The sequence below is a fragment of the Puma concolor genome, chromosome D3 (genome assembly GCF_028749965.1).
Source record: "Puma concolor isolate L17-30 chromosome D3, mPumCon1.1.hap2, whole genome shotgun sequence".
Classification (NCBI taxonomy): Eukaryota; Metazoa; Chordata; class Mammalia; order Carnivora; family Felidae; genus Puma; species Puma concolor.
The window spans coordinates 21,422,204-21,437,588 of NC_141678.1; the positions used below are offsets into that span (position 1 = coordinate 21,422,204).

The 15,385-nt window shown below is 44.0% G+C and overlaps 1 protein-coding gene across 12 annotated transcripts in view; it reads right to left on the bottom strand.

The window, feature by feature from the left end:
• DEPDC5 (DEP domain containing 5, GATOR1 subcomplex subunit) overlaps window positions 1–15,385 on the bottom strand; it is a 128,654-nt gene that overhangs the window by 34,475 nt on the left and 78,794 nt on the right. For 9 of the 12 annotated variants that reach the window (XR_015242348.1, XM_086682008.1, XM_025933465.2 and 6 more), the window contains 6 exons: window positions 14,084–14,201; window positions 13,452–13,619; window positions 12,554–12,773; window positions 11,080–11,213; window positions 4,113–4,221; window positions 1,141–1,206 (listed from right to left, as the gene is read on the bottom strand). Coding sequence is in view for 11 of the 12 variants with exons in the window: in XM_086682008.1 (XP_086538134.1) it covers window positions 1,141–1,206; window positions 4,113–4,221; window positions 11,080–11,213; window positions 12,554–12,773; window positions 13,452–13,619; window positions 14,084–14,201 (815 nt within the window). In the remaining variant the exon portion in view is untranslated. The remainder of the gene's footprint in view (window positions 1–1,140; window positions 1,207–4,112; window positions 4,222–11,079; window positions 11,214–12,553; window positions 12,774–13,451; window positions 13,620–14,083; window positions 14,202–15,385) is intronic. The other 3 variants (XM_025933466.2, XM_025933464.2, XM_025933463.2) reach the window with 1 other exon arrangement.

Genomic DNA, 15,385 nt, shown 5'->3' on the forward strand with positions numbered 1-15,385 from the left:
GCTCAGCCACTCATGACTTGTGTGCCTTTGACTAGGTAATATATTTAAGCCTCAGTTTCTTCATCTGGAAAGTGGGGTGATAATACCTGCACCTCACAGACTGTTGTGAAGACTATGTGTGCAAAGCCCTTTGCATAGCAGCTGGCAGAGTGAGTATTCAACGTTGCTTTTCTGACTTCCACCAAACAGGGATCCCTTAACCTTTGCCCTTGAACTTCTCAAGTCTTGTTCTCCTTAGTCTGCCTGACTCTACATAAACCCTTTCAACTCTTTCAAATCTCTGTAACTAAGTCAACTTCATATACTTATGGGCATCGATAAAGGGCAAGGAGCCCAGTTTCTCTTCCACTAGGACCTGTCAGAACAGTAATTACTAAAGCCAGTTACAAAGCAGAGGTCACAAGTCAAGCCTGTTGGTCTTGGATTTAAATCTCAGCTCTACCCTGTACGAGGTAAAGCACAACTTCTTTGTGCTCCAATTTCTCTTTGTGTCAACTTGGGATAAATTAGCTCACAGGCCATGTAGTAAGGATGACATGAGAGAATACTATGTGTTTGGCACAGAGCAACTGAAGAATGTTTATGCTTGGAAGGCCTGTGGAGGTCTGGTCCCAACCCTTTATTTGACAAATGAGGTAAGGGAAGTCCAGAGGCGAGGTGAACTGCCCAGGGTTGCTCACAATTAGCCTATGACAAAGCATACGCCTATTAATAAATGCTTGCTGTGTTTTTCACCACTTCCTGCCACACTGTTAATGAATTTATCAGGTTGTACTGGCAGGAAAAAAGTAAGTGCTCAGTCCTTAAGAAAACATATTTCATGTTATATGGACAAAACACCTAAACGGGAAGATGTTGCTGTTGTGGCAGAGAATCAATGGCAACCTTGTGAAACAGGCAGAGCGGGAAACCAATGCATCAACGCTGATGCGATCATCTGTTCTCTCACATTAATCGTTTCCATCCCCCTCTGCGGCCACCAACCCCACGGAAGGGAATGACACTTCTGAGATTGAATTCAATTTCAGCTGCCCTTCCAACTCAGCTTCAGCCCAATTTCATCTGTTCAGAGCCGAGCAGAAGCCTTCTGCTGATGGGACAGGCATGCAGGGGCTTCAGAGCCCTTGGAGTTTGACTGACCTGCGGGTAGAAGGTGGACGATGCTGTGCGCGGGCTGCGGACAAACTCCATAAAGAAGGCCCCGTCCTGAAGTCAGAGGAGGAGGAAGCAGCAGCGGCAGCAGCAAATGCAAGGGAGCAAAGGAACAAATGTGGACCCGTGGTGAACCATCAGGGGAAGGAGAGGGTATGAAAGAAAAAAATAAAAATAAAAACAAGGAGGGAAGGAGAGAAACAAGGGCATGTGAGGTGAGGGGGATGGAGGGAAAAAAGAGAGAGAGAGAAAGAGAGAGAGAGAGAGAGAGAGAGAGAGAGAGAGAGAAAGAAAGATCCACCCAGAAAGACCATATCCAAATGCAAAGCATTAGCAGGAATCCACACCTTCTTGGGCAGAATATCCCACCTGTGTGGGAGCAAGCACAGGGATCGAGGTGTGTCCAAGCTCCCTCAGGTCTCATCGGAGCCTGGCTTGGAGGCCAGCACCCTCCCACATAGCTCTGAACTTCCTTCAGACCTATGTCAAGGGAGAGGAAAAAGCCACTTGGTGGGGATGGTGGGGGAAAGGTTTCAGGGGTCGCTTCCTGGCCTCCCGCCTGGCTGGATGACCAGCAGCCCTCTTGGAGAGACAGAGGCTTGAGGCTTTCAATTCTGCCTGTTAATAAACATGGCAGCCAGATGGGAGAAGAGGATTCAATGCAAGAAAAGTTCGTGCTTAATTTTTTAAGCAAATAGGGGATCCAGAAGCAGCAATACCTTCTCCTCCACTGGTTGGATAACAAAATATCAAGAAGCTGAGACATACAGAGTGTCAGAAACATATGCATCATGGGGTGGGGGTGAGGGTAGGGAGGTGGAGAGTTCTGAAGCTGTCTTCCTCTCTGAACCTATTCTTGTGGGGTGCAAGCTGCCATGTATTTGAAACAAAAACAACATAGAGGACTTTCCCGAAGATCCCTCCTTTCATCTTACTTAAATTCTTGTCCCTTCAAAATACTCTTTATTTTTTCTGCATTACCACTGAAATTCAGAAATGGCACTTGATAAATCTGAAGGTCTACTTTCTTACAACTTTTCTTCAATTCTCAAAATGGAATCACTGAAGTATATGGGTTGGGTGCCCATTTTATCAATACTGTTGCCATTTCCCATCAACCACTGCGAACTCAAATAACAAACCATGGAAATATGTGGCTGTGGAGATACAATCTCAGGACCTCTCTGCATCCTAACACAAGATGCGCTGACTGGGGACACTGTTGGCATTTCTAAGCATGTCACACAGAGGTCTTCCCTTTGGCCATCTCATAACATCTACATTTCTCTTTGACTACTTGGGGATCTACATCTGTGACAAATGATAACCGTCCATGTGGATTTTAGTGCTCAGGGGGAAAATCAGAAGAGTGTGCTAATCGGCAATCTAATATTTGGCCATTGGTGTATTTTAACCTTAATGCTTGTGGTTCTATAATTTCTCTGCTTCTCAGTCCGGCCCTGGGCACTGGTTCTAATCCTCAAAGATGGCAATAAGTAGGGGTAACAGCTAGAGGGCAGCGCACAAGATGCTTATGAATTCTCACTGTTCCATCTGTGTCCCTTCTCTGCTAGAACATATAGAAGTAGAGCTGCTAATGCTGCTGAGGTTTACATACATGTGAAAAGATTCTTCCTGGATGGATAGATCGTTCCTTATGCAGAGACTATCCTTCGGACTGTACCTAAAGTCACTTCCTAGAGCTGGGTGAGGGAACTACAGACTGCAGGCCAAATCCAGCTACTGGTTTATTATAGTCTGTGGGCTAAGGGTGGTTTTTAAAAATTTATATGGAGATAGAAGTACCTACATAATAGCCTTGATCTTGCCTGTTGGCTCACAAAGCCTGAAATACTTATTTAGGTTTGCCAACCGCTAGTCTATAGAATATATGAGCTGCCTATAGCCTCAGTTTATACTTTCTTAGATTTTAACCCCTGCATCCTGGTAGTCTAATTCTACTCATTTATCCCAAAGAAATAATAAGAGATGCGGTCAAATAATTATGTGCAAGGATGTTGTTTGCAGTATTACTTATAATTGTGATACAGCGCAGAATAACTATAAAAACTTATGGAATAATTACCAAAAATCCTTTTTAAAAATCAGAAACCATCTACAATTTTAATAAAAAAGTAAATTACCAATGAGGGTCTATCCATATGGTGATATATTACGTATTATTGAAAAATCATACTTTTACAAAATATTTAATGACTAGAAAATTTTCATGATATGGAAGTAAAATAAACAAATACATAGATAGATGTACAAGTTGGCCACAATTTTGAAAAATGAAATACATGTATTGAATCTCCTTCATCTCCTAGTGATAGAGAGCAGGTAAGAGAACGCAGTCAGCTTACCTTCCCATACTAGAATGATCTCACATTCTGAACTTCCCAGAATGAGTAGACAGAGCCAAGTTTATTCATCTTAAAAGATACAAAAAGCCTGATCTATGGAGTTTCTGACCCCTCTGCTGGACTTGTTATTTGGTAAAGAGGCCCAAAGCCTCAGGTTTTAATTCCCCCATCCGCTCAGGATGCAATCCATTTGACTGTACTTCTCAGGAATCTAACTGATGGGAATTTCTTTATCAAAGAGTTAGCTCTCATGGAAGCTGCCCCAAGAGCTTTCTCCCTCCCATCTGGGAGAGCCAAGGATGTGGCTGAAGGAAAACCAGATGGCCAATTTCACAGCTCCAACCAGATTTTGGGACTTGACCAATATAGTTTAGCTTGACTATGTTGTATCTGCATTTATCTAGCAGTTAACTTCCTTACAATTGTGAGCAGAAACTGCTTCTTTAGAAATAGTAATGCTTAAAAGGGTTCAGGGTAGAATTCATCCAAATCCTCAGCATATTCAACCCTGGATTCGAATGGCTATTCATTTGGCCCGCCATGTCGGGCCCCTGAGAGCATGAGGCAGCTCCCTGCTGGAGTGGCCCCCTTTACCTTTCGTGGGCTGTCCACGTAGGTGGGAGTCATGGCAACGCTGCTGCTCTCCGCTGGCTGGGAGGAGCTCTTGCCACTGTGCACAGCTGCCTGCTGTTCTCCCATGCACCTGAAAGATGGAAAAACACGTATCTGTGGCTTGTTGGGAGCCCCCTGGTGAAGGGCCCACATTAGCCAAGATGAAATGAAGATACTACTGCTGTCACCTCAGAAACACCCTTCTTTATTTCTCCTTCAGGCCCAACACAATACCCTTCATTGCATTCATTGTCCTGAACAGTCAATAGTCCTCCCAGATAAACAAGAAAAGAGCTCCATTTAAAAAGCACTGTCGTAGTGCTTATAGTATTTACATATTACTTTGAAAAGCCATGTGACATGGTTTGAATGACTCCATCCACAAACAACCCTTTTTTTAATCCTCTGGGAAGACTTGTTCTCGGTTTTCATTAAATATACCAGCAGAAGCACATTCTGAAAATTAGGGCTGCATTAACATGTGGCATAAACTATATGGGGAAATGTGTCAACTCCCCATGCATTTTGAAGGTTTATATGTTAATTTTTCAAATACATGCACTTATATCCCTGCTCCTCTCCCCAACCCCCAATCACACATATCTAACAGACACTATCTCATAACACAAGACAACTATGGTTTTCTTATGACATCTTATCCCATCTCCGTTCTGATGTACATAAAAGTACATAAAAGCATATTTCCACATTTATTTTCCTTTTACCTATACTAAAAATAATTATGAGCTGTCATAACTTAAATGCTCCCCCAAATTTCTTCAACATATCACTGAATTTTTATTTGGTAGAGTTCAGGAGACTCACATTATAGTCTTAAATCTTCATCACTATTGTAACATACACTTCTTGTGGTGTACGCTGTGAGGCACTGCCCAGATCCCTCTGCTATGGCCTTGCTGGCACAGTAGTGGGCCATGTTGTCCAGACTACTCACCTGTCAGCCCCTTTGGGGACAGCCCCAGCTGCAGAGCAGCCTTGTTCAAGCTCCTCCCCCCACCGGCCCCCAGCTGCCCACAGACAATGAGTGATCAACAAGGGGGTGTACAGATCTGGCCATGTTGGTCCAACTGGGCTCATCTCTGAAGGCTGTTCTAGCTCTAGAGCTTGAGTGAGGGGACCCAAGGCTGTCACTGGGCCTGCACTGCACCTGGCTGCTCCCTCTATCCACTCCTGCTTCTTCCTCCCTCCCACACATGCTGAGCCTAAGGCCTCTCCTTAATAAACAACCTGCATGTTAAACTCCATCTCAGCCTGCTTCCCAGAGATCTCAGTCTGTGACACTTCTAAAATTCTGACATGTTTATTACAGATTGTCAAGTAATCTCATACCAGAGATTAAAAATCAGTTTCCATGGTAACCTGTTATACTCTTTTTTTTTCTAGTTTATTATGGAAAAATGTCAAACATATACAAAAGATACTAAATCCCTACATACCCAGCCCCAAAATTATAGAGCCAATCATGTTTCATCTATACTCCTTACCTATACACTCCAATTATTTTGAAGCAAAACATATTTCACCTGTAAGAACTTTAATATTCACTCTATCATTAAAAGAAAATAACTTAAAAAAAAACATAACCATAATTCAAACACACTTAAAATTTTAAAAAATTTCCAATATCAAATATTTCCCCAACTGTCTCCCAAAAATTATTTGTAGTTTGTTCAAAACAGGGTTCAATTAAGGTCCCCCTGTTGCAATGAGTTGTATCTCTTAACTCTTTTTTAAGCTTTAAGTTCCTCTTCATTGTACTTCTATCTTTACAATTTATTTGTTGAAGAAAGTAGCTCATTTGTCCTGTAAATGTACATAGTCTGGATGTGCTGATTTTTATCCCTTTATTGTTTATCATATTCCTCTGTGCCTGGTACTTCCTGAGAACTGGGAGTTATACCTAATGGCTTGAGCAGATTCAGGTTCAATTTTGGACAAGAACTCTTCTTAAGTGGCATTATATATATCTATCTGGAGGCCTGTAATATCTGGCAGTCTCTCTCTGGTGATATTAGTGGCCACTGGTGATTTCTGTTAGATCCAGAAGTTCATTAAAGATCACACATGGTAATAGTCTATCATTCCTTCTGTACCTATTAGCTGCAATATTGAAAAAAGACAAACTTCCCGACACCAATTACTTGGTTACTCTGAGGTGTAATTCATATAGGAAAAGCAAAACAATTGCTCAATTCTTTCCCATGTCCCTGCACCACACTGTCTCTCTCTACCACATCAAAATGTGTTTTCCTTTGAGCCTCATCCACAAAGGCACACTGTGACATTCTCTCCCCCAAAGCTGCAGGGAGAGGAAGACCTGGTTACCCCCCATTGGCCCCTCAGATACACATGACAATCCCCATTTAGTGAGCTGCCTTTCATGTGCTGACCTGTGGACTAGGAATCAGGGTTTCGAATGTGAGTCCAAAACCCTTGTCCTTGGAGGCTCCTTATCTAACGGCTCATGAGGGGACCTGCCAGCAAAAGACTAGTTACCCTATATACGTGCATATGTGAAAATAAACACGGAGGCCTACTGTCTTCTGCCAGGATGGGGTTGTCAGCCAAGCCTCCATAGAAGCAGTGACAATTGCCTTTTGGTGATCTCTGCTCTGACTTGGTTGTCACTGAGTTATCTTCAGCACCAGCTGCCCAGACTGGTCTCAGCCATGCTGACAATCAGCAGAAGGCTGAGACTGCTGGGGCCTCTATCTTCTACAAGAGCTTGACTAAACACACATGACTTTAGATAAAGACCAGAAGAAAACTAGAAAAACTAGACAGTTTATAGTAAGATGGCAGGAGTATAGGTGAAGTCTTTAAAAATTCTTTTCCATATTGCTATAGCATTGTTTTTCATAATAAACAAAATCGGATCAGCTTAGTGCAGCAAAAACAAAACCAAAGCATACAAATAAAAAACGCTGTGTGCGCTAACATTATATAAAGGTCTGGCTCCCTCTGCTTTACCTCCTATATTGAGAAAACATAGCAAGTCACTATACCTCCTATATTGAGAAAACAAGAGCAGTCATCTGGAGAGAGAATAAGTCTCGGGTCTCTCTGTCCTGACTCCTGCTTGTGGGATTAGCTGAGAGTTTCTCCCTTCACACTGGGGGACACTACCACCTCAAGTATCCTTCCTCTTCCAGTCTGAGCAGAAAGAGGCTACTTGGACAAGTGTATTAAAGGATGACTCACTGACAAATTAAAATAAGATTCCCCCACCCCCAGCTTCACACCCCTCCCAGCAACATATGTTCCTTGTTCTTTTTTCCAGTGGGAAAGATCTGTGATTAGTTACAGGAAGAACCTGGTGGGCTGAGTTCTGGGGTCTTCCCTTGGTCAGGTGAAGGTATTTTCTGAAGAGGACCCAGTGCCCTCAGTGATGAGCTCAACCTACCCCTGCTCTCCTCCTCTCATCTGCCCCCAGGTCCTCTCCAGGTTCCCTTGTCATCCTGTGTCCCTTCTTTTCCATTTATTATCACCCTCTCTCCAGCCTCTGTGGCCTCTTGCCTGACTAGTGAGAGGCTGCCAAAGAGTCTCTGCCTCTTGGGGCCCACCTGCCAGGCCTTTCTATACATGGGGCTCATTTCTGAAAACACTTCTGCCAAACACACCAACGGCATATTTCATGATACTAAGGAATGACTGTAACCTTTTAGGTAAATTATAGTATTTTTTTTTTTAATTTTTTTTTTCAACGTTTATTTATTTTTGGGACAGAGAGAGACAGAGCATGAACGGGGGAGGGACAGAGAGAGAGGGAGACACAGAATCGGAAACAGGCTCCAGGCTCTGAGCCATCAGCCCAGAGCCCGACGCGGGGCTCGAACTCACGGACCGCGAGATCGTGACCTGGCTGAAGTCGGACGCTTAACCGACTGCGCCACCCAGGCGCCCCTAGGTAAATTATAGTATTAGGACTTTTAATTTTTTTTTTTTTTAATTTTTAAGTTTATGTATTTGAGAGAGAAAGAAAACACAAGTAGGCGAAGGGCAGAGAGAAAGAATCCCAAGCAGGCTCTGTGCTATAGGCACAGAGTCCCACGTGGGACTCAAACTGATGAACCAGTCGAAGTTAGATGCTTAACCGACTGAGCCACTCAGGCTCCCGAGGACTTTTTTTTTTTTTTATTAATTTTTTTTTTTCAACGTTTATTTATTTTTGGGACAGAGAGAGACAGAGCATGAACGGGGGAGGGGCAGAGAGAGAGGGAGACACAGAATCGGAAAAGGCTCCAGACTCTGAGCCATCAGCCCAGAGCCTGACGCGGGGCTCGAACTCACGGACCGCGAGATCGTGACCTGGCTGAAGTCGGACGCTTAACCGACTGCGCCACCCAGGCGCCCCGGACTTTTTTTTTTTTTAAAGGAGTATTTCTCAGGGCACCTGGGGGTTCAGTTGGTTGCATCTGACTCTTGATTTTGACTCAGGTCACGATCTCACAGTTTGTGGGATCAAGCCCTGCATTGAGCTCTGTGCTGACAGCACAGAGCCTGCTTGGGAGTCTCTCTCTCTCTCTCTCTCTCTCTCTCTCTCTGTCCCTCCCTCGCTCACATGCGTGCACTCTCTCTCTCTCTCTCTCTCAGAATAAGTAAATAAACTTAAAAAAGTATAAAGGAGTACTTCACTTTCAGTGATACATAGTGAAATACTATAGATGAAGAGATATGATGCCTGAAGCTTAATAAAGAGTAAAAAGGAAGGTGAGAACATGTGGGATATAAATGAAATAAGACAGGCCATGAGTTGGGGTCCCTGGGTGGCTCAGTGGGTTAAGCATCCAACTTCAGCTCAGGTCATGATCTCATGGGTTCATGAATTTGAGCCCCACATCAGGCTCTGTGTTGATAGCTTGGCGCCTGGAGCCTGCTTCAGATTCTGTGTCTCCCTCTCTCTGCCCCTCCCTAACTCAAGCTGTCTCTCTCTCTCTCTCTCCTCTTAAAAATAAATAAAACAGGGGCACCTGGGTGGCTCAGTCAGTTAAGCATCTGACTTCGGCTCAGGTCATGATCTTGCAGTCTGAGTTTGAGCCCCGCGTCGGGCTCTGTGCTGACAGCTCAGAGCCTGGAGCCTGCTTCAGATTATGTGTCTCCTCCTCTCTCTCTGCCTCTCCCCTGCTCATGCTCTGTTTCTCTCTGTCTCTCAATAACAAAATAAACGTTAAAAAATTTAAAAAATAACAATAATAAAATAAATAAATAAAACATTAAAAATTTAATTAAAAAAAAAAAGATTGGCCATGAGTTGATAATCATTGAAGCTGCAATGATAAGGAAACAGGGATTTATTATACTAGTCTACTTTACCTATTTGAAATTTTCCATTAAAATAAAAAACTTGCAAAGGATCCCTTTTGTGATAAGAACATGTAAGGACAGCATGGCATCCAACTTCCCACCTGTCTTTCCAATTGCACCTAGACTATGCCTTAAGCTCACTCCATGTTACTTTCGGAAAGCCTAATGTACACAGGTTCCTGCTTGGCCCAACATGGTCCCTCATGCCAGACAGATAAGGTCTAGTCTCCCCTAACATCTGTATAAGGAACTTCAACATCCCTTCCTCTGTCATTCTATGACTATCTATTGTGCACATACTATGTGCCAAGCACAACACACAGCCTCTGCCCTCAGAGCACAAGCAAGTCAGGGGGAATGTGAGTAAACCTGGGTAGAGTTCGACTAAGGGTTCTGATGGATATTGGTCTGGGGTGACAGGAAGCACAGAATATGAGTTGGCTGGGAGGGTGAGGGGGCCAGGAAGGTTCCCAGAGTGGGGGCCACCTGCACACAGAGGTGTTTTCTCCTCTTGCCCAAGTTCCCCCTCGCCTCTCTGTATAGATGCTTTCTTCCCTTCAAGGCCAACTCAAATCCCACCTCCTGGGACACTGTCACTGCCCTCCCAGGCAAGATGTAGCCCCACCAATATCCTGGGAAATGGAGCACATACTGTTCATGAAGGGACCACACAAATGCTTAGAGAAGCTGGCCAGGTCACATGCCTGAGGGTGCAAGACAAGTCCAAGACTAGAGGGTGTGGCTGTTCTCTGGTAAAACAGAGGGCATGTGCTCATTCCAAAGTGCCAGCCTTCCCATGGCTGGCTGTGCATGTGGACCCAGTACTATAACTGAGGCTCTTCTATTTCTAGAAAGGCTAGATTTTATTATCTATAGTACAGTGTTGTGTCAAAGTATCTGCAATACACTGTTTTATGAATAATATAATCATGCATCATGTTGTATATACTATACAACTTCTCATATACAAATTCAAATAAATCCAAATTTGTATATGAAATCTTCAAACTAAAAAAAATGCAACTCAGATATTTTAAAAATATTTTGTGTCTTGAGGGCAGTGAAACTATTCTGTAATGGTGGCTACATGTCATTACAAATTTATCTAAACCCATAGAATGTATAACACCAAGAGTGATCTGTAATGTAAACTACAAATACTGGGTGATAATGTGACAATGCAGGTTTACCAATTACAATAAATGTCCCACTCTGGTAGGGGATGTTGACAATGGAGGAGATTGTGCAGGTATGGAGACAGGGGGTATACAAGAAATCTCTCTTCCTTCCACTCAAGTTTGCTTTGAACCTACAACTGCTCTAAATTACAAAATGTATTATAAAAAAAAAAAAAAAAAAAAAAAAACCCAAAGAAACCAAGAAACCCCACTTTATGGGCCAAACCAAATTGTATCTGTAGTTCAAATTAAGTCCCAGATTGCAAGTTTATAATTTCTGGCATATTTCATTGTTATTTGACACTTACTGGGTATTAACGCAGCTTTCTCATGTATGTGTGTTTTTCTTAATTTCAGGCTCCTTGCAGAAACAATATTTCACCTCCACTCACAAAACCTTTGGAGCCTGCTGGTGGGGACGAGTCACTCCCCGAGCAGGCACTTACTTCTGACTGGCCTCCATCTCCAACAGGGCGGACAGGGCTGATGTTCCCTTTTTGCCAACTGGGGGGCCGGTAGACTCAAGGGAGTGTGTGGCAATGGGCCCGGTCATCTGTAAGCCTTTCATGGCGGTCCCTTTCTAAAGCAGAGAAGAGGAGACAAGACCATCAGCCTCAGTGGGCTCCCTTAGCAGATGCCACTCACAGCCCAGAGCGTGCCTGCCGTATCTGTTGTGCTTGAGGCTCTGGGAATCCAATTAACAGAGGCAAGTGACATGGGTTCCTGCTATTCAGTAAATGCTTAGAACAGCTTTTCACTTCTACTGAAGGTTCAAATGCCTGTCAACTCAAAACAAACTGCCTCCTTGAGGTGGGTTCCACAAATCACTTCACCCTTGTCGCACCACCAGGAAGTAAATAATGTTCTACCTAAATCACGGAAGAAGAAACCGAGTCCCAGAGAAGTTAAGTAACCTATCCCAAATCCCACTGAAGCTAGAGTTCAAGCTCTAGTCATCTGGTTTCAAAACTAAAGTTCTTTCTACCATGCAAGGTCTTTCAGAAATGTTTCTAATTATAAGCAATGCTGTGTACAAAGTGTAGTCAGTGTGGGGGAAGAACATGGAACTTGGGGTTAAAAACACAGCTAATGAAACATCACTACTCACAGTGGAAAGGAATGAATTACTGATACAAGCCACAAATTGTATGAACTTGGGTGAATCCCAGAGGCATTATCCTGAGTGAAAGAAGGCAGCTTCTCAAAAGGTTACACATTATATGATTCTGTGTATATGACTTTTGGAAAAGGCAACAGTACAGTGATGGAGAACAGGCCAGTGGCTGCCAGGGGTTATAGATGGAGGCAAAGTGTGACTATAAAGGGTGGCACGAGGGAGTTTTTTGGGAGTGATAGAACTACTCTGTATCCTGATTGTAGTTGTAGTGTTACATGAATCTATGCCTCTGTTAAAATTCACAGACCTGTACACACACACACACACACACACACACACACACACACACACACACAGAATCCCAGATCTGCCCTGTACTGGCTGGGCATATCCCATAACCCCATGAGCCTCAGTATCCTCACTGGGTGGTGTGGGGCTGAACACACCCAAGGTGCTGGAAATTCCAAAAGTAATGAGAGTTAAACAAGTACCGCTGCCACTACCCTTGAGTGACTTTTACTCAGTAATCCAGAGGAAGCAACTGGGCTTGACATAGGGTCTTACCTGGGGAATGCACGAAGGAGCTGTGTGTCCTCAGGTAGGCAAGGGTGGTCCCGTGCCACAGAACACTACCCACTGGCTGCCTGTACCCTATCCCTCCCTCCTTCACCCTGCACTAGAGGAGAACTCACTATTTCAGAGTTAAGATAAATGCAACTGTAGAGTAAATAAACCGGTCAGAGAGAGGCCCCTGAGATAGGAGGAGACCAAGCACAGCCCCCACGGGGCCCACAGAGCCCTACCCGCATCATGCGATCTGAGCGATGCCGCCTGCGGATCCGGTTCAAACCCTCCACGAAGCGGATAAAACCATCCAGGAGCTGCCATTCTTCTTCATCCGCCCGGGGCCTGTCCCCATAGATGTCGCAGTGGGCTTCCCCCTCTGTGATGCGCTTGGTGGCAGTGACACAGGCTGGCAGCAGCAGGAAGCGGGTCCTCCAGAACTTCAGAGACTCAATTAAGCTGTGGAGGGCCAAAGGGAGAAAAGGGGGTGTGGTGAGCAAAAGCAGACAATAAAAGCACGCCTAATGAACACCCCATCTTGACCCTGTCCTCAGAGTCGGTATGTGACGAGCAAGCTCCCCTTGAATAAGTGTTCGTCTGATGCTACATCTCATGGCTTCATTTAAAACACAAGCTTTGGAGGTAGGCCATGAAACGTGCTTTTAGTTTATATCCCAGAGATGTCAGAATGCTTCGTGCTGCCAGACTCGGTGGGGTTGTGGCTTTTTATCATCACAATCATAAATGACACATAAAAATTAAAAATCAAAAATGAGACACCACAGGCAGTCAGGAAAAGGTTAAGAACATGATCTACGCTGACATTTCATCAAAGAGCACTTCATCACTGAAGTTTCTGTTGTTGTACTGTGGTAAAACATACATAGCAAAATGTGCCACGTTAACAATCCTGAAGTGTACACTTACTTCTATGCCATCAAGTACGTTCACACTGCTGTGCAACCATCACCACCACCCACCTTCTCACTGAGTTTTGTAACCCAGTGCAGATGTGCTTTTTGTTCTTCCATGTTTTCTAAAACAAACATCATCTTGTAATCAGAAAAAAGGACAGACATGTTAAAATTCAGGTACACCCAAGGCAGCCAGACGGAAAGCCAAGGCACACTCTCTGACCTGAAGTCCTCAGACCCAGCAGAACAGATATACTGATCTAAGTAATTCCACTTGTACTCCTCCAGCCGCTCATGGGAGAATTCCACCCAACAGGAGACGAACTCTGAGTCCGAGTGGGAGGGACAGAGGCTGTAGGTGTAGTGGATCTGGGCAGATTCATAAGGGTACCTGAAAAACAAAGGGCATGCCCAGAAGTCCAAAAGAGAATTACTTCTCCTCCAATTCTTCTGGACCTTTCCATCTCCATATACTTAGCACCATCCTTGGCATTTCAACCCTCAAGTACAGTAACCAACTCATCCCAAGGGACTGGAAACGGAAATTTCTTAGTTCTTAAACTTTGTCATTCTTTTACCCTCCCATTCTTTATTTTTAATTGGCTTTCTAGGAATCAGGCTAAATATCATAGGCTGAATCATAATCCCTTTTAGAGGAAGGTGAGCTATAACCATAAAATAATCCTAGAGAACAAAACAGTAATTCCAAGAAAAGGAAAACCAACCACTCAACTTATCTTGAATTATGTCATGCACATAAGTCATTATGTGCACAGCATGCATTACAAACACAAGTTAGTAATGTGGACACAATTCAGGACAGTAGGTGAAAACCTTAAATTTCCAAGGACTCACTTGGGAAGGTAACGTGTCACTGTGATCATCTTATCCTTCAGCGTCACTTTGTGGAATGTTCTGCCCATACTCAGCCAGTACTGGTCCTCCTCCTCAGGGCAGTTTCGGGACACAAGGCCTAACAGAGGGGGGGTTAAAATCATTTCCTCCATCTAGTCGAGGATCATTCCTTTAACAGGCAATTGCTTCTCTTCCATATACAGTCAGAAAAAGGAGAAACAAAAGAGGCAACTCTTTTGAGGGCCAGTTTCATGGAAAAGACTTATTTTTGGTAAAAAAAAAAAAAGTCCTGAAGTTGGCAGAAATTTTCTGTTACTAAACCAGCCAGCAGCAGATTAGAGCCCGGGGTGCTGACAGCATCCAGAAGACACACTCAAAGCCGAACAGCCTGATTCCTCAGCCTTGGAGAAGGAAAGCTCTGGATTAGATGTTAATGGGCTAAGACTCAACTCTGGGACTGAAATGAAACTCCACTCCACTCAAGCACAAGCTGCCACTCTAGCAGTTAAGGTCCTCGCCCCCAGTGTGGCAGCCAACCTACCTTTAGTTTCCGTGACTCCCACACTATAACAATGCTTTGGTCTTTTTTTTTAAAAGTTTATTTATTTATTTAGAAAGAAAGAGATAGGGAGCACGCACAAGCCAGGGAGGGGCAGAGAGAGAGGGAGAGAATCCCAAGCAGGCTCCATGCTGTCAGCACAGAGCCCCAAGTGGGGCTCCATCTCACAAACCATGAGATCATGACCTGAGCTGAAAGCAAGAGCCAGAGGCTTAACCAACTGAACCACCCAGGCACCCAAAACCATGCTTCAGTTGTAATTTTCTTCTCTAAACATTTGCTCCTGTTGCTTTTTCAGCCTTCTCTTTCTGGGCCATCAAGATCCCACAGATCACTTAAGGTCACCATCAAAATTGCTATCAGCAGTTTGAATTTTACCCTGGATGTGGCTCCACATGTGCGTGTCTCACACCCTTTCAAAGTGGAGGTTCCATGAGGCCGGGGCCCAAATCTTGTTTGTCTTTAAATTTTCTGTAGCACCTGACAAAATGCCATGCCCACCGCAGGTATTGAAAACATACTAGGTGAATTGAATTGTGCATAGAAAGAGGGAAATTCTGAGGAATCAAGAAAACTGTAAGCTTTTAAGAGAGTAAAAATAGTGCCTTGATGGACAACTGAGCAAAGACAAGATTCTTGTGATTAGAAATGAAACCGGGTGCCCTCATGCAGTTCTGAGAGACAGTCACACAGGGCAGGCAGCATGGGAGTTGTCAGGATGAGAGGATGGCAGAGGTTGAAAG